General features: G+C 42.1%; 1 protein-coding gene across 2 annotated transcripts; it reads left to right on the forward strand.

Annotated features, from left to right (window-relative positions):
- The first annotated feature begins 4,478 nt into the window (after positions 1–4,478).
- zbtb7b (zinc finger and BTB domain containing 7B) lies at positions 4,479–25,827 on the forward strand. Of its 2 annotated transcripts, none has more exons than XM_069656801.1 (4): positions 4,479–4,859; positions 6,580–6,678; positions 21,325–22,400; positions 22,836–25,827. In XM_069656801.1, the coding sequence occupies exons 3-4, from the start codon at positions 21,331–21,333 to the stop codon at positions 23,458–23,460; spliced, it is 1,695 nt and encodes a 564-aa protein (XP_069512902.1). In that variant the 5' UTR covers positions 4,479–4,859; positions 6,580–6,678; positions 21,325–21,330; the 3' UTR covers positions 23,461–25,827. The 2 variants fall into 2 exon arrangements, with proteins under 2 accessions (XP_069512902.1, XP_069512903.1); XM_069656802.1 differs by lacking the exon at positions 4,479–4,859 and adding an exon at positions 5,734–5,871.
- Positions 25,828–26,002: the final 175 nt, after the last annotated feature.

The raw sequence follows: 26,002 nt of genomic DNA on the forward strand, positions 1-26,002 counted from the left end.
TATATTTATATTGTTATAGCATCCCCGGCTGAACTCACAAAAGCTTTATTGACGATAGCTTTTTAAACAGGCTGTGAATAGAGAAAACATATTGTAAGAGCTCAAATAAAAAACAAAATACTACCATCCCTTTTATATCTTTACAAATACAAAACTACAGCCCTTTAAAGATATATTGTACTCAACCACAACTTTAAGATTGTGTAAAATACATTTAAGAGTGAATATGAATTTAAATTACTCACTATAGAATCATGAATATCAGTGTTTGCTTTCACAAAATTACAAGCCCAGAGAGTGTGAGGATGTGTAGGCCTACAATTAAATTAAATTAAATAAGTCACCCTTCTTTTTTAACTAAATCACCAAGAGGTGCATTTTTAACTTCCTTATTCAAGCACACTTCGCCCCACATTCAGCAAATACAAAATATACACACATTACAAGCTTTCCTCAGTTCAGTCCACATGCTACAAACTCATGATGCTAGATGCTCATTTACATAACCGGAAATACGACTCAAAGAGCTAATGCAGCATCCTTGCTAGCTTACACTCACACACGCTCCTCCTCAAACTTTGCTTAACTAAAAAGAGACGTTATAAAATCGCTCCATATTAATACACAGTAGAAAATTCCTATTTACAAACATAATGTCCTTTGCAGCCAGGTGCTTAACAAACAAAAAGTACCGTATTATTTTACGTTTTGGAAGACACACATGACGTTTAACCATGCCTCTCCTTTTCTACTACCGTCATCACCCTTTCAAAATAAATGCACCGGTCTGTATCATAGACCGTTGTAAAGGGAAAATATTCACACAGCCTCAGGAAATTACCTTAAAAGTAAATAAACAAAAACAACAGATAATTTAGGTTTTTTTTTTTTACACGTGAAGCTGTATAAAAACTTCAGTACTTCCCCATGAAGTATAGTGAGGTAGAAGTAAAAAGTAGGAGAAAATGAAAGTAGCCAAAAGTACCTCAGAATTCTCCGTACTGATATAATAGCCTACTTTACTTTCCGCAACTACCACTATTGGTAAGCATTTGTTGTCTTGATAATTTTAATGAACTGATCCTTTAATTTGCAGTTTTAATATTATTTTGATTAGATTACCAGGATACTGAGCACCTGACTAAAACTATTAAAACCATTCAAACTGTAACTACTTCAGAAATGAATTGCATATTTGTAAGTTGCCCTGCATGACGGAGAAAACATTGCTTTAATGAAAATTGGACTAGCTTTATTGCTAGCGAGTACAGACTACAGAGGCTAATAATGAGGAAATGACAGCCAAGTCCTATCTACCTAATCATTTTTTTAATGGATAAGATAAAAAGTAAGTGTTGTTTTGGTTGATTTTATAATCAAAACAGTGCCTACGTGTGTGATACTATTCACTGTAACCCAACTGGGGTGGGGCTGGAGTGATGTGTGCTTTTCATGATAAGTCAAGACACTTTTCGACTCTGGGAGCACAAGGGCAGGGGCTCAAGCCCCCCTTGGGTCCTATCTGTGCACGTGCCTGCTGAGCTCCACTTATGACTCGACTTGGACACAACCATTGTGACTCAGACTTGAACTCTGAGGATTTGGTACTTCAGAGGTTTCATGACTCAACATCAACCCTGTGTGCAGTAAAATAACCTCTCATTGGAGTGACCTGAAGTTTTCTGTACCTCAGCCTCCACAATCCCAGCTCTTCTTCTGCTGCTGCTGCTCCTCAATCCACAATGCTAATCCTGTACCTCTCAGCAGAGGGCAGACAACACTCACATCCAAGGTTAAGCTTGTGAATGTGGGGACACTTAAATCTCTCTCGCTCTTGACTGAAACTAAATAAAAATCCAACTTCAGGAGGGCAGATTACAGTCTCACCTGGCTCCTTTTCCCTTCCTTTAACCCTCCCTCTCTGACACACATTTATTTTACCTCTCCTCTCTCATTAACGCCAAAGAGGTTCTCAACAGCCCCTCAGCCCATGTAGGCGGCGATGAGAGCATTATTTTTCACCTCTGCGAGTTAAGAGGCATTAACACATTGGATTTACACTTGTTATTATATGAAAACTCTTCAAATAGCCTCTGCTGAGTCTCATAAAGCAGCATACATTTGTCAGTAAGAGGATGATTGGCTTGTAGCTGTAAATATTTGATGTTTTGATGTGCTGTTTGGGATTATACTGAAATCTTTAACTGGTCAGAGTTCAGAGCATGTAAGCTGTGAAAAGCACATGGGGTGAACATGCTGTATGTCGTGTTTTTACACATTCACAGTGCAGATATAGTCATTTTGTAGAGGAGGCCTCAGTTGAACAGACACTTGGGATTCAGGCCTGCAGGCTGCACACTGACCACTAGATGGCGATGATACTTTAATAATCACATCAACAGCAGGAAGAAAAAGGAGCATCTTGAACAATAGCACCATTTATGTAGCTTAAGTATGTGTTTTTGCAGTTACATGAAAGTACTCCAAAGCCATTTAAGTGGTGGAAAATGTTATTGTGAAGACGAGAGGTCACTGAGGAGCAGAGAGACAGCGTGGACAACATTGGATAAGGTTAATGATGACAGACCAGCCTGGATTACAATCCATGAATAGAGGTGGGAGGATAAACAGGTCTGTAATTGCTGCCAGTCACTTGGCCTCTGAAATAGACTCAGAGAGGAGTCTTTACCATGAGGCTGCACATGATACAAACTGGACTATCCAGGAAGGTTTAGGTGCTAAAAACTCTCAATTATACTAATTCATTCCTCATCATATAAAACTGTTGCATGTAGTTGCAACAGTGTGTTTGTATTCGTCCTGCAAGTAAAAGCAATGGATTTACACAATCCTGAAATCATTCATACACAAACTAAACGAAGGGCCCGTCTTCCTATGTTGAGGCTTCTATGCAGTAGTATGCAGATCTTTAACTCTACAATACATGGTATAAATATGGCATAACAAATAAAAGACCAACATTCAATTTCACTCCTGTCATAGTACAAACGTTTATGCATCAAAATGTATTTTTAGTACAGAAAGTAAAGTGATCTTTCTGCAGAAAGGCCCATTTCAAAACTATATACGTATAATAATATTGGATCATAGTTAATGTGTACATTAATTCAATGTTGCAGCTAGTGAACTTCTTAATATTCTGTAGTAACTGGAACCTGCAAGGTAGTTTAATCTCTCAAAATAAATGTAGGCTTGTAAAGTTGCAGTAAATGCTCAAGTAAAGTATAAGTACCTCAAAATTGTACTTAAGTAGGTTACAATGTTTGTGCTGCACTTTAACAAAATATGTTGCCTTTTTATTATAGTTTTTAGAGACCTAAAGAGATTAACCTATAGCCAGTATTTCATAATAAAAGGCAAAAAAGTAGAAAAAGCTATAAAATATATATAACTTAGAAGCAGCATGTGTTTTTCTCTTAGGCAACTATCTTGTTGATCCCTCCGATTTATTTTGCGACCCTTTTGGAGGACTCAACCCCCATGTTGAATACCCCAGCTTTGAAACAAACTAACATGGGAAACTCAACATGTGGCGCACATGAACTTTTACGCTTTTTGACTGGGAGCACAACCGCAGAACAAGCACAGATTTAAGGTTAGGGGGGTGGTAAAAGGTGGGCTCACCGCAAAATTATATATAGACTTCCTGCACCCTCACTTGTAAACCCACCGACACAATTTCACACACACACACGCACATACACACACACCTGCAGCTCCAGCAGACGAAGATGAGATTTAAACTTTGAAACAGCGAGGTGATTCCCATATCCGTAACCACTTCAAACAGGACGCTTAAACGTAAATGTTCAGGTGTTTTGTAGTGATGTTCAGCGTCTGTGCTGGTTGTGCTACCTCTCTATGGAAAAATAGCATCACGTATATAGGCTATTGTGCACTGCAGCAGGTCATAGTGTACATACTTTATTTTTCTCTGAACTGATTCATACATTTAGTCAAAGTCATTTTAAAAAGTCCCTGCTGTTGCCCTTTGCTACTGCCCTCACTCTGGATGTGACACATCCTCTGTCAAAGTTTCATTTAGCACATTAGCTTGAATCATGTGTCAGCCTCAGTCCTGCACCTGTTTGAAGCTGCACGCGCTGACTTCCACCTCTCCATCATCCGGGTGGCTTTAGAAGGAATAATGCTGAGTCATGAAGAGGGGGGAGGGGGGGCGCTAAGTCTGTTTCGACCCAAAATGCGTGTTCATCTAACAGGTAGGCAAATAAAAGGGTAGATATCCTTTATTACCTGCGGAGCTGTACCTACCTATGATGCCCAAAGGAGGAGGAGGAGCGGGGTCTTCAAACCTGCCCACCTCTCTCCTCCCTACCGCGACAGACAACGCTGCTGGCCTATCGCACCAGAGCCGGACCCCCTCCCTCCCTGCCTCCCTCCCTCCCCCCTGTGCCCTGCCCACCCCGGCGGTCTCCTCTCCAGCCCTGCCAGAGCCAATCCGCGGCTGGGCGTAAGTAGGGCAAGCCGCTTCCTGGTTCTCAGAAAGAAGGAGCAGGGAGTCGGAGTGGGCCAGCGGAGGCAGCAGCAGACAGGGGGTCAGAGCAGTCTAACGAGCCGGTCTGCAGAGACAGGAGAGGAGAGGGGAGAAAAAAAACGCCGACGCACGACTTGAAGAAGATTAAAACCTCCCGGGTGTGGAGCTGAGGACGACAGGAGCAGCGACCCCCTGCGAAGAAGAAAAGACAAGAGCTACGAGCATAAAAAAGAAGAAGAAGAAGTTAAAGAAGTAGGCAGGGTGGGACGGAATAATCCAGGAAGTGTGGAGCCCGGTCAGGTGGGAGGCGACCGGTCTGAACAGGTGACACACCGGCGCTCAGGTAACCGCTTCACCTGCCTGCTCTGCTTTTCATTGTAAACTACAACACACATGTAAGTTAAATGTGATTTAAGGACATGTCTGTTTGCCATGACAGCACCGCCTCAACCTATAGCCTCCCTCCCTCCCGGTTTGATCGGGGTCACGGGAGGACAATCCCACGTCACGGGTGTTCGGTAACTCCAGTCGACATTTATTCCCTCTCTATAAAGCAGCAAGAGGAGCGTTTGGGCTTCGCGCTATTAAATGAAACTAGGCTTTTATTTTTTAAGGAGCAGGTGCTGCGGCTTCTGTTTGATCTGAGCGTCCAGGTGAGGAGAGAGATAGAGAGAAAGGGGTCGGCGGGTACATTTCTGGAGACTGGGCTGCTAATTATAGCCGAGAACACCGGCTGACATCCAAAACCTAACCTGCTCTCACGCACATCACCTGCCTCTCTGCTGCTCGTGGGCACGCAGACGGTTGGACCAATTGCATTTAGCTTCTTGCACCCATATCATGATGAAACTATGATCTCCCCCCACACATACACCATCAGTGGTCTGTTAATCATCATCATCATCATCATCATGGCACACCCAGTGTTTTATTTTAATCCTGCCACCATGCTGTGTTACAATAGGATGTGCTCAGGCTGTAATGTTAGGTTAAGGCTTCTCTCTGCCTACCTCATGGGTGGGGAGGGCTGTCATGCCAGTGGGCTTTTGTGTGTGTCATTACAGTCTGTGTTGCTGACTCGCCCCTCTGACGGACCGGCCTAACAAGCTCGACTGGCTTGGGTTTGGTTTCCCTGTCTTGGGCACAGCCTGTTTGGTTAAATCTTTAGCCATCCATGCAGGTAGTTAATGCCTTATACCCTCCAGGCTCAGGTGTTGTCGCAGCTTTTTCGGTTCATCTCGCGGTCTCTGAGGGGCCCACACATCGTCTACGGGGCTCTTTTTGAGGGCAGAAAAGTTTGGAGAAGAGAAGCCCTTCTTACTTTTTTCTCTTCCCTGCGTGCCAGGGTCCTTCATGTGAGTGGACGTGTTTTGTGCTCTCTCATTCCGGGGCTGGTTTCTCACACATGGAAGAGCCATCAGGGCTTTGAAATAAATTCTTAATGCCAGCTCTGTTCGGCCTATTCTGTCTGCGATATAATTGGACATCTGTGCCTCATCCCTCGTTCCTGCCGTCCTGACACGACCTGCATCCTACAGGCCTGCATCCTCGCAGCTGAAGCCTTTGCTTCCTTAATTACCGTATCTCCAGCCTGCATTTGTGTTCAATAATTCTTGGAAAGCTGTTGAGATCATCACTTCTGTACAGTATGTTGTCATTACAGTCATCTGAAAGATTTCGTGTGTGGGTGGGCTTTACCAAAAAAACAGGGCTTTACAGTAGGAGAACTTTTCTAAAGAAGTCAAAGCAGGAAGCGGTTGGTTTCTGTCTATGTCCTTTTTTCTGCTTTTTTACAAGAACCCCCCCACACACACACCAACCCAATTACATCTGATGCATCATGTGATTGTGTTTTCATCCACATGCAGTGTGGCTAAAACAATCCCACTTTACCAAAGAAAGGAAAACATGTGCCTCAATTAGTCAGCACTTCTTCTCGTATCAGTTATGAGACAAACATATTTGTTCACACGCTTAGTGAATGTCCGACTCGTCACCAGCCTCTTGGATGATTATACTCACAGCAGGTCAGGTTTTCATACTTTCTCGTCTTTTCGTCTCAGGTGTATGACCTCTGCTGACCTCTGAACCAAAGAGGAGGGGGACGTGAGAGAGGTAGAAGAAAGCAGGCACCCATCTTCTCCTGGTTTTATGGACTGGAGGTAGGAACAATTCAGAAATGACTGTATATGCTGTACGACATGTCGATCCCTCTCTCTGTCGGTATTCTTCAAATCTTAAAATTAAGTAGTAGGTCCGAAGTGTTGTCGAAACACGTCGTAATCCAAAGGTGTTAATACCTGTTCAAAATGGCTACACTCTAAGGTGGGGCAACAGGATAAGCCCAAGATCTGAATGATCTTTTTGTACAATGGTGCACATTTTAGGACACTCTTTGATTTTCCGTCTCTTATTTAATTCATAGTGTTGGACTCATTTTAACACGTGAGAACTCAGAAACTTAACTGTGTGAAGAATGATCAAATTGTTTTTGTATTGTATTGAGATACAAGTTCAAGTCATGCCTACATTTTCACGCAACAAACGGTCGGTCGTTGCATAAAGTTCGACCATAGATACAATAATTGTTAGACGCAGATCCCTTGTGAGAGCTGTGGAGGGGGTTGGGCCTGTCAGGTGCTTTGACGAGTGCTTCCCTTGAATCGTACTGCTGTCTTTAAGGTACTTTTGCTTATGTGGCTATGAGCAGAGCAAAGTGAAGGTTTGAATAAATTCAATCTTCATAAATACTTGGCTGTTATCAAATGATTATGTCTCCTAAAAGAATAAAAGGAAAACTATTACATACAAACCCCTGTCCAAGGTTCACTCATGGTTTAACCTCGGTTTTTATTGCTCTACTGTGTTACCGGCTCTACCCCGGGTGATCGTACCTGATGGCAGACAGAATTGCAGACTGAAAGTGAAGCTTAGAGGGACCAGATTCAAATGCTAATCATGCCATTAATCTATAACAATTACATTGTCCAGTAAACATTTATCCTATTACTTATCTTTGCCCCTTGTTGTGTGTTAAATGCATGTTAGTAACGACCCCCTGTGGGCTCAAAGATAAGGAATCTTTGTAAAAGCTGAAAGGCGGAAATTTTAACAATTTTCCAACTACAGGAATCCCATTTGTTAAGTTGTCTTATCTTGTTGCTGCTGTTTGTATACATTTAAAAATGCCACTGATGAACCAGGTAATTGTCAACATACCTGTAATTTAACTGAGGAGACAAAATTCAATGTCAGTGGTGTTTTTAACTGGATCAAATAACACAATCAACAATTATACAAAAAGTTAAAAACATCCTAAATGACTAAAAAGATAATTTGAGCTGATGAAGCATCCTACGTCTGAGAAGCACAAATACGCTACTAGATGCACTTAGAATTAATTTGTTTTCCCTGTTATCGATCGTAAGAACAGAATCTGTATCCGTTTGTTTTTTGCCCTGTCCCATTTAAAATTTGCTCCTTTACAAGTTTACACCACGAACAAATTGTTGTGGGGGTCAGACCTCCTTAAACATAGTTTTTTAAAAGGATGGGAGACTTGCCTGAAAATATCCTTGTCCTTGAAATAAATATGAGCTGAATAAAGTGGTCAAGCAGTTAAATATTTTATAGGCAACCTGGAAGTTAACTCCTCTTTAGTCTGTCGGCTGCAGGCGCTCTATGAGCTTTTTAACTTAGCTGAGGAATGATGCCAGAAATTACATTTTGTTTGCTTAAAATGACCTTTTGGTGTTAAAGATTTTTGGTTTGTAATTAAAAAGAACACCACTTCTTCTGAGAAGCTTTAAAACTGTTAATATATATGTACTGTATATTTGTATAACCGCGCTGAACCCCACAGTAGAGCAGAGAACACAGTTTACAAATGCCAGCAACACACAGCTTACTAAGCTAACAGGCTAACGTTATGCTAGCTAGCTTAAAGTTGCAATACGATGGAAATTATTTCCTTTCATTAAAGTGTGAGCATTTCTATTAGACCAGAGCTCAATTTTGATTCCTGTAGCTGATAATGCACCAAATATAACAGAATATAACTGTAGTGTTTCATTATTTGATTGAACATTCATCAATGTTCAGACAGACATAACTGCACCTGAGTTAGCTAAAAGGCTGGTTTTCATCTGCTAACACTTTGCCTGATGTTGTAGACATCCTCAAATAATTCTAATAATGAAATATGTATAATAGTAGTAACATAATATGTTCTCACGAAAAAACCTTTTCGGTTTTAAATACGATTTTAAATTCTTCTTTTACAGCCGAGGAGACATGGCTCAAGTACTTTGAAGTTTTAAGGGGGTTAAAACGGGACAACCAACCTGAGCAATGACTGCACGTCTCATTTTACTTAAAGTGGTTTATATTTCTCTGTGAGTCGGATGTGCATTTTTCTTTAACTTCAGTGTGTGTTGTATGTAAAGTGTGTGTGTGTGTGTGTGTGTGTGTGTGTGGTGGGCAAGTTGGTGCGACACCATCATCATGTGACCTTGCCTTTGTCTGGTGACAACCATGTGTCCGTAAACTGATGGGTAGGGGGAAGTGACAGCAAGTGGTCTGTCAGGCGAGGAACACACACACACACACACACACACACACACCCCAAAATATACACACACACACATGTGTATATGTATTTATAAAGATAAACATGCGCTCAGTTCCAGGAAATGCTCTAATTAGGACATGTAAATTCCCCCTTTTCAGACACGGGTCTTTCAGTTTCATACAAACCGAGTGAGTGGGAGGAAGGTGGGGAGAGAGAGTCAGAACGGGGGAGGGAGAATGGGAGCTGAAAGAAGTAGAGGTTTCTCTCTTAGACCCTAACATTTGAAGGTGTCTCACCTTTTTCTCAGGTTTTGCTTTCAGCTTCACCCCCCCGCAAGTGCTCGATTCCAGATCATTACATCAAATTAAATGGGGCTTTGCTAGTCATGAAAAAGATCAACTTTGGGCTTTAGTTTGGTTCAGTCGTGGGGATTATTTCACTTCTGTAACTTAGTTTGTGATTGCAAGTCCCCTTTGACCTCTGCACGAACGCGCCATTTTCACCATATATGGCGGTTGTTTCTCCACATAGAAGCAATAATGGCAGAGGGGTGACTACACACTGTCCGTAATCCAGTCTGCTGCTACTACAGTTGAGTCTTACCCCCACTCGATCTGTGTCAATAGAGGAAGTTCTGTATCTGCCATTTCCTCTTTTCAGTCATGAGTTTCTGTAGCATTTGACAGCCCTCCCTCGCTCTCGACCACCGGCTGTGCGGCCCACGCCACCCCGGCGTTAACCAATCAACAGGTGGCTGTGACTCTTCTTCTTCTTGTAAAGAGTCGGAGAAGAAAGAGAAAAAAACAAACGGGGCCTGAGAAAAAGTGATCATGATTCAGCTCTTCTAGTAACAGTTTGCAATTGTTTGTGTAGATTGAGCGGGCGGTTATAATAAATAGGTACAGTGAAACAACATTTCAGGGAAAGTGAGAATAAACACCCAAACATAAGAGGCGATGGTAGCTGAAACTGACCCTTGTGATCTTTAAAGGGGAACTCCAGCAGCAAATTGAGCCTGAGTCTCCAAAAGGCTGCATGCCATCCCGTTTGGGAAAAATAATATCACCATGAATCTATTCGTACAAAAACACTTGCAGGAGTGTAGTTATACACACATCACGTAGGTGGTGTAGGTGAACATCCTACTTTGGACCAAATGTATGTTAAAACACTTATTTCTCCGGACATCTACCATTCAGACTACAATAGAGACAATCATAGTTTATCTGTTAGTTTCACATCATGTAGGCCATTGTTGTTGCACTCGTGCAGCTGCCTGGCTCATGACTCCGTGTGTTACTCAGCGTGTCAAGTCCTGACCTGAAGTTATTCTGAAGTTGTGATATAATTCTTGGATTGTAGTTACAGTAAAAACAAACACACTCCTCCCCTCGCTGTTTCACTCACATGTCGTTACGCTGTCAGGAAGGTGACACATCTTTCACTCATGTCATCTAATTGTATTTTTTCTTTCGACAAAAACACAATATTTTTCTCTCTTTGCTAAATCCCCCTTTGAGCTGTTTTCACTCGTTTTCAATGTGTCATTTTGCCTTCATTTTATCTGTCTATCTGCTCTAGTGGTCGACCATCTTTACTGAGCACAGGAAGAGGAAACTGATCAGGATCTGTTATTTTTGCGACATTTCTCTCTCTCTGTTCTGTTACTGTGTGTGTGCGTTTGTCCACTGCTTTTGCAACATCTTCCACCGAAATGTGAGGTCATCTGTGTAGGAGAGCAGCAGTTGTTGAGACCCTCCCAGTGATGTGGAAACCTTATTCAAAGACAGAAACAACATGAACAGTAACAACGTTAACAAATAGTTCTAAATACAGGTTCTTATCAATAGACGCGTGCAGCCAAAAACAAGTGATGTTTTCTGCAGCCTTCATCATAGTTTCTTGACAATAATAATTCCCTTTATTCATTTTTGCTATGTAAATACATCCTGAGAAACTGTAAAGATTAAACTAATTAGGGCCAAACATAAAAAACTAATCCATATAACAAAGTTAATAGCGATACACCCGGCCCTTCTTGATTTTGATTGGTCGGTGAGGGAGAACTGAGAGCGCTGTGAGCACAGCGACAATAGCAGCTGACACTGAGGGCATTTTTTATTGAGTTAGAAAATTGGCGCCGCCATTAGTAAACAAAGGCCAATACACTTTCTTTTACCTCATCCCCAAATCAACCAACCTAATTCCATCCCCAGTTCCAAAACCATCCTGATTACACCAACACCCAAACTTTATGTTCAAGCTATTGAGTTAGATTAAATGATATCTTGCATGATGTTATCCAACTGTAGATACACACACAAATCATAACTTACACACGTGCTTGGAGAAAAAAAAAAAGGGCTACTTCTCCACGTGACATGCACTTATATTCTTTTATGAAACACTTTCCACATTTGATTTAAATTTCAATCAGCGTTCAGATAATCAGTTGTAGAAAATGGCAACAGATTAAGAAAAATACTTTGTGCATTGTGGCGGCATTAATGCGAAGTTAACAGTATATTTACAAACGTACACACACATATATATATAGAGAACTGAGAGCGCTGTGAGCACAGCGACAATAGCAGCTGACACTGAGGGCATTTTTTGCGCTGAGGACCTTGAGTGCTGAAAACGCTGAACTGTTTTGGTTTCGTATAGAAAATTGGCGCCGCCATTAGTAAACACAGGCCCATACACTTTCTTTAACCTCATCCCCAAATCAACCAACCCAATCCCATCCCCAGTTCCAAAACCATCCTGATTACACCAACACCCAAACTTTGTGCTCAAGTGAAAATATGAAACTTTAAATAGAGTCCTCTATTAAAAAAAATCTCCACACGAATACACCCACTGTAATTACACTTACACATGCAGACAAATTAATACATTTATAAAAAGTGTCTGTGGAGGGAAAAACTTTTTAATATTAAAAGTTTGATTTAGTTTTGTAGTCACTTTTGCAGCTGCAGTTTGTTTTGTTTTTGTGTTTTGTGCATTTTACTGTTCAGTCCCAGTGGACCAAAAACACCTGAGACAACATTAAAGGTTTGAAACTTTAATATCATTACAAGTGTTACAAAGCAAGTTATAGGAACTAGTAATTATAAAGCTATTGAGTTAGATTAAATGATATCTTGCATGATGTTGTCCAACTGAAGATAGACACATAAATCATAACTTACACACGTGCTTGGAGAAAAAAAAAAGGGCTACTTCTTCACAGCTTTACGAGATCAAGGTCCACGTGACGTGCGCTTATATTCTTTTATGAAACACTTTTCACATTTGATTTGAATTTCATTCAGCGTTCAGATAATCAGATGTAGAAAATGGCAACAGATTAAGAAAAATACTTTGTGCATTGTGGCGGCATTAATGCAAAGTTAACAGTATATTTACAAACGTACACACATATATTATACATTTAATACATAATAATATTTCAATAATAAAAGAAAGCTTCATCAGATTTGTACAACACAAAAGAATCAACTGACTTTAAATCTTCTCCACGGTATCTTAAAAAATATAATCAAAAAATGTATTGAAGTTTTTCCTTCATGTAAAGGCTCAGTGTAAATAACTACACGACTCCGGATAAAGATGTAGCCTCGACTTACAGCGCTCGCTGCGATGAACACCCACACACTTCATTTGGTTGTTAGCGGACCGACATGTTGAAACACCCCCGCTGAGTGACTGCAAGCATGCTGATAAATGACTGTTTGACTGTAATGACACTTGATCACTCTTTCAATGTGTATATTACACTTTTCCTCACGCAGAGCAGTCAACTCTCATCACACTCTCATGAAAATGTCAATAAAACAACTCAGACTAAAATAAAGTCTTTCCAGCTCTTGCATATTAATTGACGTAGGGTGCAGTAAGTGATTCACCCACACACACCGCTGCTCCAGCGTTCACACACATACACACACACACTTGTGGAGTGTTTTGGGTAGAAACTGCTGACCAGATAAAGAGCAAAGAGAGTTGGAGAGTTAAGTGTGAAACCACTCAGTCAGCATGCACTCTCTTTCACATCTGTTCGTGTTCTCCATCTTTGGGTGAAACTCCCTTTTGGTGATGCTAATGATAGAGCAGCCTGCTACCACATCTCTCCCTCAGACATCTGCACACACACACACACCTGCAAGGACTCTTGCTACTTCCTGTGGCTGCGTGCATGTGTTCACCTCTTGCTCTTGCTTTTTTTTTTTTTCATCTCCCAGTCGTCATGTCACTGCTCCTCTCCCTCCTCTCTCTCGGTCTCCCCCTTCCTCTCCCCCTGTAACTTAACTCTGTCGACTCTTGTTTCATGTCTCCTCGCTAACACAGATTGTTCGAGGCCGGGACTAGATTTTCCTGTCTTAACCTCCCTTCTTCTCCGCTTTATCTCTAAGAGTATCTCGCCACCCACTCCCCATTCACTCACTCTCATGTGTTTCTCCTCCCCCATAGCCTCCTTTTTTGTGTGATTTCTAAGAACATGTGTGTTTTTAGAAAACATGCCTCCCTCATGTTGCCTTTGTTGTCTCTTCTCAAATCTCGCACTGTTTTTCCTCTTTCCAACCTCAGATTGATTTATTTTCCTGCTCCTGCTCGCTCCTCCCTTCACAGTGGCAAACGGGGTGTTACAGACTACACTCATTTCTTTAGAAAAAGATAAGCGCCATACACCTATCTATTTTTTGCAATTCTTTCGGGAAATCTGTTATTTATATATATTATGTTGAATCATCAGTTTCAGAGTGTTCACACCATCTTTCTTCAAAGTCAAAAGTATCTTTACATAATTAAACATCTACATAAAAGTGTACAAAAAAAGCTTACTCTTAAAAAAACTGTTTGTGAGCAAAACTGCCTGAAAAGAAAAGGAAATGAGAAAAAGTTTTAAAATCTTGGTTAAAGAAAGATGGTATGTTCGGTTGCACTTAGACCAGGGTTATACTCAATTATAATTAATTTATATTGTATCATAAAAAAAAAAAATGTAATCACTTCCTGGTGTTAAAGGCTAAGTTACAATGAAATAACATTGTATGCTCTCATTTAAAGGTATAATATGTAACAATTCCCAAATAAAATGTCTAAAAACAGCTTAACCTACGTTATATATTATGTTGAGTTGTGTACTTATGTTATTAAAGTTTCCAAAAAAGTTTAAACACAGAGAAATCTGTAGTTTTATTCAAGGTTAGGGTTTGACAAGATGATACATAAGAGAGTGAGTCAGGACAGCTGCGAACTGTTTACGTTAGCTAACATAACTTTGGGGTATTTTATTGGAATGAAACAACGTAACCTAATTTTTGAACATGATTTCATGTCGGGTATTTTTTCTTTTTTTCTTTTTTGGCCTTTCATCCCTTTACTGAGAGAGGACAGTGGACTGTGTTGGAAACAGGGGAAGAGAGTGGGAATGACACGTGGCAAAGGGCTGAGAGCGGGACTTGAACCCGGGGCCACCGCGTTCAGGACTGTAGCCTCTGTATATGGCCGCCGATTTAACTGCTGAGCCAAACCGGCGCCCTCGGGTATATTTTCATGGACGATGGTGATTGTTTAACAATGTATACAGCAATTCCCATGTTTATCAAACTACGTCTTTTGTTATTGTTTTGATTGACAGACCCATCTAGGCACAAATCACATATTGTGGCTTTAAAGATATAATCTCAAAGATTTTAGTTTCGTTCTCTTTCACAGCACCCAATGGCGATAAACGGTGATTGTGGGAGGACCAGTTCCCTCTTAAACCAGACGTCTATGGTTTGCTCCCTTTGTCACGGCTGTAACTCTTAATTTTCCTCGCTGACGGTCGCTTTCTGGTCATCGATCTTTTCTTTGTTTGTTCAGCCATAGTAGGTTACTGTTTACTCGCAACACTTGCAGAGACCGGAAAAGCAGCCGCTTAGCTCCGCCTACCCTCTGTGGCAGACCAACCACTGCTGGGTGATGGAAAACGCGTCACTAACTGGGCGCTGCTTGTGATTTTTTCCGGGAAAGTCGCCACAGACACCCTGTCTGTAATAATACTATATACTGCAAATGTAAAGGCTTTCATCAGTGGGCCATAGGCTCAAACACCATCGTGTTACCTCATTAGGCGATAGATAGAGACTTAACAGACATTTATTTAAATGAAAATCTTCAACATTATCACTTTAACTGTTCAAATTAAATACAATCACAACTAAACTTAAACTTTAAAAGGAAATATTCTCTAACAGCCTCAAATATTCCCCTCAAATATCCTGTATTTCTAATTTTAAGGTTCAAACGATTTGAAGATGTGACGTCAGTGTTTGCTAACCGTTACGTAGAGAAGTAAATTGTATGTAAAAAGGACATATTTTATTTACATTAACTTCAGGTAGGAGGGAGCCTATATGTGCACCCAAATGTCTCGTCCCGTGTGTTGATAAGCTGATAATCCGGCAGCAGATTCAAACTGGTGTTCAGGTCTGGCATGCAAACGTGCTGCTGCCGGCGCTCACAGTGGAGTGTTTGTGGTGTGGTAGGGCGAGGGGATAAGGGCCTCCGCTCTGCCAGCCAAATGAATAATGTAATGTGTTCTTGGAACTAAGACCACAATGTGCGCATGCGTACACACACACACACACACACACACACACACACACACACACACACACACACACACACACACACACACACCATAATGCCCCAGTTACAGTAAGGACAGAAGAGGGATTGGCTGCTGTGTCTTTCTTGACTAAAAGACAGAACAAACTTCTGCTGAGTAACATCACCTCGCCGGACTTCTCTCTTTTTTTTTCTTAATTCCCCCTCGAGTCATGACACGGTGCAATCATCACAATTATCATGATGGTGTCTCAACTCTTGTCTTCGACAAATTCAAATGCAGATTCAAATTTCTCCCTGGTTGCGTCTGTTTTTATATCTCCTGGTGGGATGCAAATGTTCAGTCCGGAGGGAACTGTTGGGACGCAGAGGTGGAGCTTTTATCTCCCGGCAGAGATGAGCCGTATTATTAGAGGACCTGAGTGTACTTGTGTGTAGCCAGCATGTTGTTTGGTATATATGTGTGGCTTTAAGTGTGAGGGTTCTGCACTCTGACAGTCCTGCGAGAGTGCTCTGCTTTGGTTTGGCAGACGTGCTTGTACTCATCTCCTCTCATCCCCCCCCGTTTCCTCCTCCCCTACTCTTCCTCAGAGAAGGTGTCCCAGTACCAAACTTCTCTCACTCCCCCAAATAAGTGAAGTGTAAAGAGGGCGAAAAACTTTGTCTTTCTTTAACCCTTTAAAATCTGTCACACAGAGAAGAAAAGTGGTGAGAGGAGCACGAATGTGTGGAGGAGAAACGGTATGAGCTTGCTTTTACTTTCAGTGTGTTTGGCCGCTTTGTTGTTGTTGCTCTGGCACGGTGGTTGTTTAGCAATATAAGTTGTGACGGTGTGGTTATGAATAACTGCTCAATTACAGGGTTTATCTGAATGAAAACACTTAGCTGTGTGTGTAAATATGTCTGTGTGTGAATGTGATGCACTGAATGAACAGCTGCTAATTATTTGTTGTGATTTTAACGCAATAGTTATATTTTATTACATATTTTAACTGCTGCAATGTTTCAAAATGTATCCTTATGTAGACGTTTTGGACATGAAATAACTTTAAATCTTTCATGTTACTTTTTATTTACTTTGTTAAAGTGCGAGAATTATGCGTATCCCGTGTTCGTCAGTTATTTAAGTAAGTACTGTAAAGGTACTGAGAAAGCTGTTACAACACATGCAACCAACCATGCTCACTTTAACCAACATTCTCACACACACACACACACACACACACACACACACACACACACACACACGGTCACAAACACACGTACAAGCACTTTGGAAAACATCTGACATCAGAATTTATAAAAGCCTTTCTCCTTCTCCCTCTCAGCCACAGTTTTCTGTGAATAGTATAAAGTCATATTTTCCCCCTTAGTGCTGGAGCCGATATAATTGAGGTGGACTGGGAAAACTTACAGCCTTTAACGGAAAATAAGACCCATAAAAATAATACTAACAGTTCCAGTCATGACACACAGGCAGAGGGTGTGCAAAGGATTTCATGATATAGACGATGGATACAATAACCTGCCTTTATGCTGAAACACACATCTTTGTGTGCACGTTTGGTCAATTCTGCTGCTGTCATTTTCCTGGCCTTATGTGTTTGTGTCAGGGGTTAAACTGCGTCGCGTTAGTGGACAGAATAGGGGGAGTTAACTTTCCATTTCCTCTTAAGTAAAAACGAATCCATGGTGGATTCCCTTAAAACACGTTCAATCGGATTTTTGCTCCGTTTTCTGGTCTGATCGCACGACTAAGTTGTAGCTTTATGTTTCTGCCAAATAATATAACATTAAGTATCTTAAATCTTAAATATCTACATATGTATATATTTTTTTAATGTGACGAATAAATCCTTGTCGTAAAGAGAGAGGAAGAGTGTTCATAATGAAACAAAAGGATGAGGAAATGGTAGCGTTGCAGAGGAGGTGAATTTCTCCACTGCCGACAAAAGAGTAGGAGGTGCGATCAAAAAAAACAAAGAAAGAGATGAGAAGATTGCTGGAAGGATTTATCTTAAGATCTGAAGTATTTAATGCATAAATAAAATACTTTTTGGTGAGTTTTTTTTGTGGTTTGTGTGTTTTGGCAAGACTAGCTTTAAATGACACACCTAACGGCAGATATTTGACTATAAGCCTCTTAACCCTAATTAACATGTTGTCTTTTGTGTTTTATATAATGCTTGCACACGTTCTTAATGAGCTTACTTTTTTTTTTTTTGCAAGACACAATGCGTTTGTGGTATCTGCATGTGGGTGGCCATAAGTTATGTGTTGCAAGATTCAGCAACTTATGCAGATACGTCCTTGTTAGCAACAAAAAAAAGGAGAAAGAGGGAATAAGGCTGAGTGTGTGTGTTTGTGTGTCATGCTGTGTTGGTATAAAGTGACTCACACACAGACTTGATTTGATGGGAATCCCTGCAACGTCTTTGCAATCTTATTATTTTCCGAACACGCATGTGTTCTTAGGAATATGCCTAAAATAACAAACTCGAACCACCAACCACCCATGATGCTCTTTTTTTTTTCTTCTCGCCCCTGCGCCGGAAATTAAATGTGCGTTGTATGTGCTCCTCCTAAAACCCCTTTATGTCTCGCTTTTATGTACTGTTTCTAAAGTTTCCGTTTTTTTTGTCTATTTGTGACTTTTCTCTTACAGGGGGCATCTCAAAAATTGGGCAAAACATGTCTTATAACTTGTTTTTATGCACATAATTATTATAGCAACAAATCTGTGTTCCTCTGGGTGCATTTAAACAATGAATACCTTATATGGTGATCTTGCAAGTACAGATTAATTATCAGTTCATCTTCAGATGTCAGAAAATAGCAAAAAAAACTCTAAGACACAAGGCGACGTCTTAAAATGTCGCATTTCATCCAACAGAGACTCCAAACGCAAAGATAAAAGGTTTCCATTTATCTCGGACAGAGAAAGGCAGATAATCCTCACATCTGAGAAGCTGGAACCTGATTATCTTTGGCATATTTGCTTGAAAAGTGGCTTTTATGATGGTCCGATGCAAAATAGTTGCGTGCAAAATAGTGTGTTTATGTGCGAGTGCACTGCCCCTTGACTTCCTCACTCTTCTGTGTCAGTGGCTGACAAAACACAGGCCGGGGGACACGAGTTGAAGAGATAATTCTCATGCAAATCATTTGGTTTTAAAAAATAAGAGTAAATATGTCTAGTAAAGGCAGTAGCTCTGTTTTATAGCATGCAATCGTTGACGTTTAGCATACCTTGGTTTCAAAGGAAGTGCTTTCTGCAGCAGTTTGTCTCTGTGGTACAATTTGACATGTTTTAACTCTCATATTGCGCCTACCTGAGTGTTTGTTCCTGCGTGTGATATGACTCATAATGGCAATATGATTTTGGTTCTTACGTGATTGTTCAACTTTGACACTAAGTTGACTAAAAAATAAAAGGTATTTCTGAGGTGTTTTGCTTGAATGCGCTGTTTTCCTTCCTACTAAAGCAGTTCATGTAACGTTTGTGGTCTGAAGCTTGACGGATTTGATTTTACATTACCTCCGATACACAAAACCCCATCTACCTGTTGTTTTCTTTAAGAACAGGGAGAGGTCGACGAGGAGATGGCGTTTATCGGAAAGTGTTCGGAAAATAGGCCGTTGGTTTTTGGCGAGAGGGGACGCGTAGGCGACTTCGGGGGGGAGGGGTATCTCTGAATCTGCCTTCGTCACCGTGCACCCTCTTTTGATACAACAGGAAGGAAGGTGTCAGAATGTGCAAAAGAGGTAGACATCCCCAAGGATCAACGCTTAACCCCGTCTTACGACGGCGAGATCAAACCTTTAGGTAACACTTCTAAGGGTAGAAAGAAACAGAAAAATAGGTGGTTTTCAAAGACGGAGCGAAGGGAAGCTGGGGAGACGAGTTGTAAGGAGCAGAAAGATGGATGCCGGTAGACACACGTCCCCTCGCCTCCAGATGACTGTGCCCATGCCCATGAAGACGGGGAAGGTAGGCTTAACTTCAGAGACTTGTTGCTACTTCTTGATCAACCTGGGATGTGAAAGGGAACATTTGGGATTTCGTGTCAACTGGAGCGATGGGAAGGATTACAAAAAGTGCTGGTTGATGAGTTGATAAATAATTGTTTTATTCGCTGTACTTTTACATTGAATGGGAGGAGTATTTAATACTTGTATGTCTTTAAAAGGCTGGGATTGTCGGGATTGTCACATAACAGGTTAAATTGAACAATGGTGGGTGGGGGGAGCCACAGATTGGCACGCAATGTGTGTGTGCATTTGTATTTTATACGTGTGTGTGTGCGCTCCTGTGCCTGTGTGTTTAATAGGGTGTGTTTTGGAGCAGGTTCGTCAGGTGGATGTGCCGTCGTTGTGCAAAGCCCTCTGGGCACTGTGCGAACACTGTTATTGGATGGCCAGGGGGCTGCCAGTTGCTATGGGAGGGAGATAAAGGGCAGGGAGGGGGAATCTGGAGGGTGAGTTGTTTGTGGAAAATCTGGTCTGCTCAGGTGTGTTAAGAGATATTGTTGAGCAGGTATAGTGTGGACAGGGTGAGGTGCGAGCTTAGGGAGCCAAAGAAGGGAGTTGTTGGGTCTTATTAATGAGAGCTCTTGTAATGACTCTCAAAGAGGTATAAAGTTCATGTCTTTGCTTTACGACATGTGACCTTCAGCTCCACACTCGATAGAATGTATAGGGTTAAACATAAGAGAGAGGGTGACGAAACTAATGTAATTTAGTAACTGACTGGTCTGGATATGTTGCACATCAAGTTTAACGCGTCGTACTATTATTCTAGCCCTCATAAGGCTGAAATTCTTCTCTTTCTGTTTTTTCCTTCCTCATTCTTTCACTGGTACTCCCCCCTTCGCCCACTCTAGCCGTCACTTCCTCCCTCTTCCTCGCTTACTGTTCTTTCCTCTGTCCTCTCTCCGTTAGTCCTTCTCTTTCATCTCCAGGTATTTTAATTAACCAGCTAATGCTATAAAGGTTTCACACGGGAATTAACCTACTGACATTGGTTACAGCACCTACAGCACATTGCGTTGCGTAATCCTGCATCCTTTTGCATCTCTATTATCAATCATTTGGCTTCATGTCTTCCTTCTCCCTGCTCTGACGATTATTTCTTCTTCTCCTTGCTGTTATATTTTGCGTCCCCTGATGGCTATGGCATCTATATCACATTTGTCCTCTGATGCCCCAACCCCCATCTTCCTGGCCAAAATCGCCGCCTCCTGATTTAGTAATCTGGAGAGAAAGTACAGGAGGGATAAGGGGGGAGAGTTGTCGCTAAGCCTGGTTTAAATTGTCCTTCACGTGAACGAACCTCCTTGTCTCAGTCACGCTACGGTAGATTTAGATTGAAGGAAAAAATAACAGGAAAAGAAAGCACTGTGATACGAAGGTAGAGATGTTCCAGGACCATTTTTCCCTTCCTTATACAGATTCCTTTACCTGGGTTACACCGATGCCAGTGTGACATTTTTCTAGCTCTCTTCTAGAACCACACTGTTGTCATTGTCACTCAACTTACCTAAAACCAGGGAGGCTAATTGGTTATGGTATTGGCTTAGTTCCTCCATTTACCTGATACTTCCATTCTTTCACGCAGGTGGCCATGTCTCCAGGAGAGGACGGTCTGATTGGGATCCCCTTCCCGGAGCACAGCAATGAGCTCTTGTCCCACCTCAATGACCAAAGGAGGGCAGGGCTCCTGTGTGACCTCACTCTGACGTCCCGCGGGGCACGCTACCCAACTCATCGCTCCGTCATGGCCGCCGTCAGTCTCTACTTCCGCCGGCTGTTCGGGGGAGAGGAGGGCGGCGGCGAGGGTGGAGGAGGTTTCAGCGTGTGCCAGCTGGACTGCGTGGCACCCGACGCCCTGGATGCCCTGCTGGAGTTCGCCTACACTGCCACCCTGACAATCCCCAGCTCAGGGATGAGAGATGTGCTGCGAGGGGCCCAGGTTCTGGGCATCAAGTGTGTGGCTGACGCATGCAGAGATATCCTGGGGGAGACGGCAGAGGCAGAGGGGGAGACAGCTGAGGAGCAGAGAGTCCAGCACACAGCTGCTGAGAGGATGGTGCAAGGACAGAGCAGGGTAGACAAGCAGTCCCGAAGAAAAACGGACAGAAAGAAGGTTAAAAACATGGTGTCACATCACATCAACTCATCAGTTATGAACCTGTCACCTGCTTCTCCCATTTCGCACCCTTCCCCTGCATCCGACAGCCTACGCTCCCTGCCAACAACCCAGCCTCCCAGCCCAGAACAGGAGGAGCTTCACCCAAAATTTGTCCAAAACGGAAATCCCAGGGCGTTCAGAGAGCCAGGAAGAGGAGCCACACTTAATGGAGGGCTCCTTCACTGGATGCACGAGCGTCCTCTTATAGCCCACCCACCACCTGTCCCGCCCATGAATGACAAGCTGTCAGAGGACGACGACATGGAGGGTTTTGGGGACGATGCAATAGTGATCGGAAGCACCTCCATATCTACCTCTGTAGCTGATCGAGGAGCAGCTGCCTCAGCAGCCGGAGGTGGTAGAAAGAGGAAGTCTCAGACACCCCAGCAGTGCCCTGTTTGTCAGAAGATCATCCATGGAGCAGGAAAGCTGCCCCGACACATGAGGACCCACACTGGAGAGAAGCCCTTCCAGTGCTCTGCCTGTGGAGTGCGTTTCACCCGGTACATGAACTTTTCAATCATTTCATATTTTTGTTACAAAGCCTCAAGTCACAACAAAAGTTATCTCAGGGCACTTTACACATAGAGCAGGTCTAAACTGTACTCTTTCTCGTAATATTATTTATAAAGGCCCAAATGAGCAAGCACTGGGCAACAGTAGCAAGTCAAACTTCCTTGTAACAGGAAGAAACCTCTAGCAGAACCAGACTCATTGGTGGAAAGCCATTTGCCACAACCAGATGGGCTGAGAAAGTGGGATAAAGAGAGACAGAATGAGTGGGATTGACAGTGAGACAGACAGCAGTAACCACAACCACAACTTTTTCATACATAGTATGTACAAATAAAGTGGTTTGATGTTTTGTGACCTGATCATGTTCTGTTCCCATCACTCTTCCTTCTTGCCTCTTCATTCTTCACCTGTCTCTTCTTTAGGAATGATAAGTTGAAGATCCACATGAGAAAACACACAGGCGAGCGCCCCTACCCCTGCCCACACTGCCCTGCCAGGTTCCTCCACTCATACGACCTCAAAAACCACCTGTCCCTCCACAGCGGGGCGAGGCCCTTCGAGTGTCCGCTCTGCCACAAGGCCTTCGCCCGAGAGGACCATCTGCAGCGTCACCGCAAGGGACACAGCTGCCTAGAGCTGCGCACACGTCGCCCCAGGCGTGGGCCTGAGCTTGGCGAGGAGGGGAGCGGGGATGGAGGAGGGAGGGAGCAGTCCAACCATCTCGAAAGTCTGTCCTTACAGGCGCACTCCTCGGCGTTCCTTCCTCACACGATGCTGGATGGTGGGACTGGGTCCGGAACTGGCCCTCCGCTGATGTTTCCAGGTCAGAGGGAACGGTCTCTTGCCCTTCAGGCTTTGGCTCAACTTGGACCTCGTAGGCTGGCCAGCTACCCTCAGCTCTTCCTGCGAGATCTGGAGCTGCGAGGGGGCAGAGAGGTGGAGGAAGAAGATCCAGGAGGAACCAACTCACCAACTGCACAGCGTGACCAATGGGTGGATGAAGTGGAAGAGGAAATTGGTGAAGAGGAAGCAGAGGAAGAGGAATAGTGAAAAGAGTGTGCGTGTGTGTGCGCTTGTGTGTGTGTACATGTGTGTGTCTGTGTGGTAAAGCATCCACAGTAAAAAAAAATCTCACTCAGGTGGCTGGACAAATCCTGCTGCTCCCATGTAGAGAGCGCTTAAAAAAAAGAAACAAGTAAATGAAATCAAAAGAAAAAAAATGGAAAACGGGTTTTCTGATATTTTAAATGTTTGTCGTCTGACTCTCAGCTTTGCTTTTGATTTCATTTGTCTTTAAATTTTATTTCTTGTTTGCTGTTTATTTTTATGTATTCAGGTTTGAGCTGTTTGATTTGATTTTCTAGCTCGACGTGTGTGCTGAGTGTGTGGTTCCTGGGATGCTTCTCACTATGCAAATCAAAATCCAGAGCTGCAACATAAAGGGATATTCAAAGATGTATATTTTAGTTACAATATAAATGTATTGATTCAGGTGCAATTCAGAAGTCATATCACCAAGATCACAAGAATGAGTTTGTGTGCCCGCTGTCCTCTGGTGGTTATCAGTGGAAACGCAGTCTAATTAATCAAACTGGTTCTGTGCATTGTAAGCAATAATGTTTTTCTGTACGTGGTAGAATCCTGTCTTTAATTTGGTGCTTAAACCAAAGATTTTAGTTGAACTGTTTTCTACTCCTTAAGTTAAGAGGAGAAAGGTGAAATGTAGCCAATGTTGGGTTTGAAGAGAAGTTTCTTCCCAACTGATTTGAAAGCCATGAGAAAGAATCTGCTTCCATGTTTGAGTGTTTCAGAGCTGTCGAGCTCTGTGTTAAATGCCTGACCAAAAAAGACAAAGTCTGGGTCAATGAGTTTATGTTGAAGACAATTCCTCTTATCCAAAGGCTGTGGATTTCAGTCTTCCAATTCCAACTCGTTTGGGTTTCTGTAAAGTGCGAGGTGAGGGGATGAATGAAATTGTTTGCCCTCTTTTTCTGTACTTATACTTCTGTAAATTTATTTATTGTTATTTATTACAACTGTTCTGCTGAAACTCTTTCATGAGACCAAATCCAGGTGGGACACAGTCCAATTCTCATCTACGTTTTCAAAGAAGCTGCATAGCGCTTAAAAGATTTTTGGATCAACATCTCCGTACACCTTAATGCTTTCTAAGGGGCTGCATTGTCTCTTATTTTGGCGTTTCTTCCTCAAATGCATTCTTTGCACATTTAACCCCGTCAGGTACTGCAATAATTCAGGCACATTCCATCCTCCGGGGTACAGAGAAGGGAACAGAGCAGAATGATCTTCTGGTGTTAATTCATCACGTACGGTACTGTATCACGTTATTGCATGGCAGTTCTTGTAGATCGACCACTGTTGTGTCTAAAGGGGCCATTATCTTTGGAGCTTATATCTTCGACCAAAAACCTTTTTATTAGTTTCATGTAGCATCCTCTGCACCAGAACATTAAGGTCTCATGCAGGGTCTAATGTGATCATTAATGGCTTTAAGTGACAGCAGTTGTCTTTTAATTTCCAAACCTTGAAACTCATGTAGTCAGAGCCTGGTGTAGCTGGTCTGGCTTTGTGTGCACTATCCACTCCTTGTTGTGTAGTAAATCATTTTTATTTCCAGTTTATTTGCACTATGAGATTTGAGAGCTTCAAGCCTTTTTGTCTGACCTTCAATATCTAATCCATTAACTCACTCGATACGATTTAAGATTGTGATTTACATAGAAAAAACTTCTTTAAAACCCACATACGTGGAATATTTTCCTCCTGCATAATAATACAGAGTTGTAGTCATTATAATATATATTGGGATGAAGTTGCCTTAGATTTTTTTTTTTTTGTGCTGCAACTATTCTCAGGAAACCTTGAGCAATGCACTAAGTGATTATACAAAACAAAATGAGAAGAAATCGTTTGGTGCTGTAGGACGATTGACACCCTTCAAGTCAGCGCAAGGCCAGTAGTTTCAAAATAAGAGTTGTAGATTTTCTATTATAACATTTAATGTTTGAAAAACAAATCACTTAAACTTATTGTAAGACAAAATGTGGAGAAATAATTGTAATGAAACTACTGGCCTTACTGGAACCAGTCCTACTGGAATGACAGTGTGACAGTTGGTCCTGTTCCTGAAGGGTGTTGGTGTTCCCAGTCAGAGCTTTGTGAAGGAATGAGGGTTATCTGATGCCAGCTGTGAACTGTGTGTGTTTCTATGTGAGCTCTTTGTTTTCTCGGCTTTGGTGAAGGGACATGGGGTCCGGTCTGAGTAGGGACCCCGCTATCAGGGATACATTTTTGTCTTTCAGTTTTTAGTGGAACCTTCTCAGAGATATTAATTCATTTTCCCATCATTTGTTTCAGTTAATGTAAAGAAAATAAATAAAGATCTCTAAGCTTGCTAATTTTGGTGTATCTGTTATTGATTAGATTGAATATTAAGAAAACTCATACTTTAACAAACATACTTCAGTTACCTGAGCCTGATAAGTACTAGATTTGTCTGATGATCCATATTTGAGAGAAATTCATCTTAATAGAAAGTGTCGAGAGTGCTATGATACAGAAAGTACTG

This window comes from Semicossyphus pulcher, unplaced genomic scaffold (genome assembly GCF_022749685.1).
Source record: "Semicossyphus pulcher isolate SPU_LCO1_2020_fin unplaced genomic scaffold, fSemPul1.0.p SCAF_9, whole genome shotgun sequence".
Lineage (NCBI taxonomy): Eukaryota > Metazoa > Chordata > Actinopteri > Labriformes > Labridae > Semicossyphus > Semicossyphus pulcher.

Bases quoted from the DNA above. Each gene is read 5' to 3' on its own strand.
- zbtb7b (XM_069656801.1), top strand. From the start codon at position 21,331: ATGTCTCCAGGAGAGGACGGTCTGATTGGGATCCCCTTCCCGGAGCAC. The intron at 22,401-22,835 runs GTACATGAACTT...TCTCTTCTTTAG, and splicing joins TGTGGAGTGCGTTTCACCCG to GAATGATAAGTTGAAGATCC.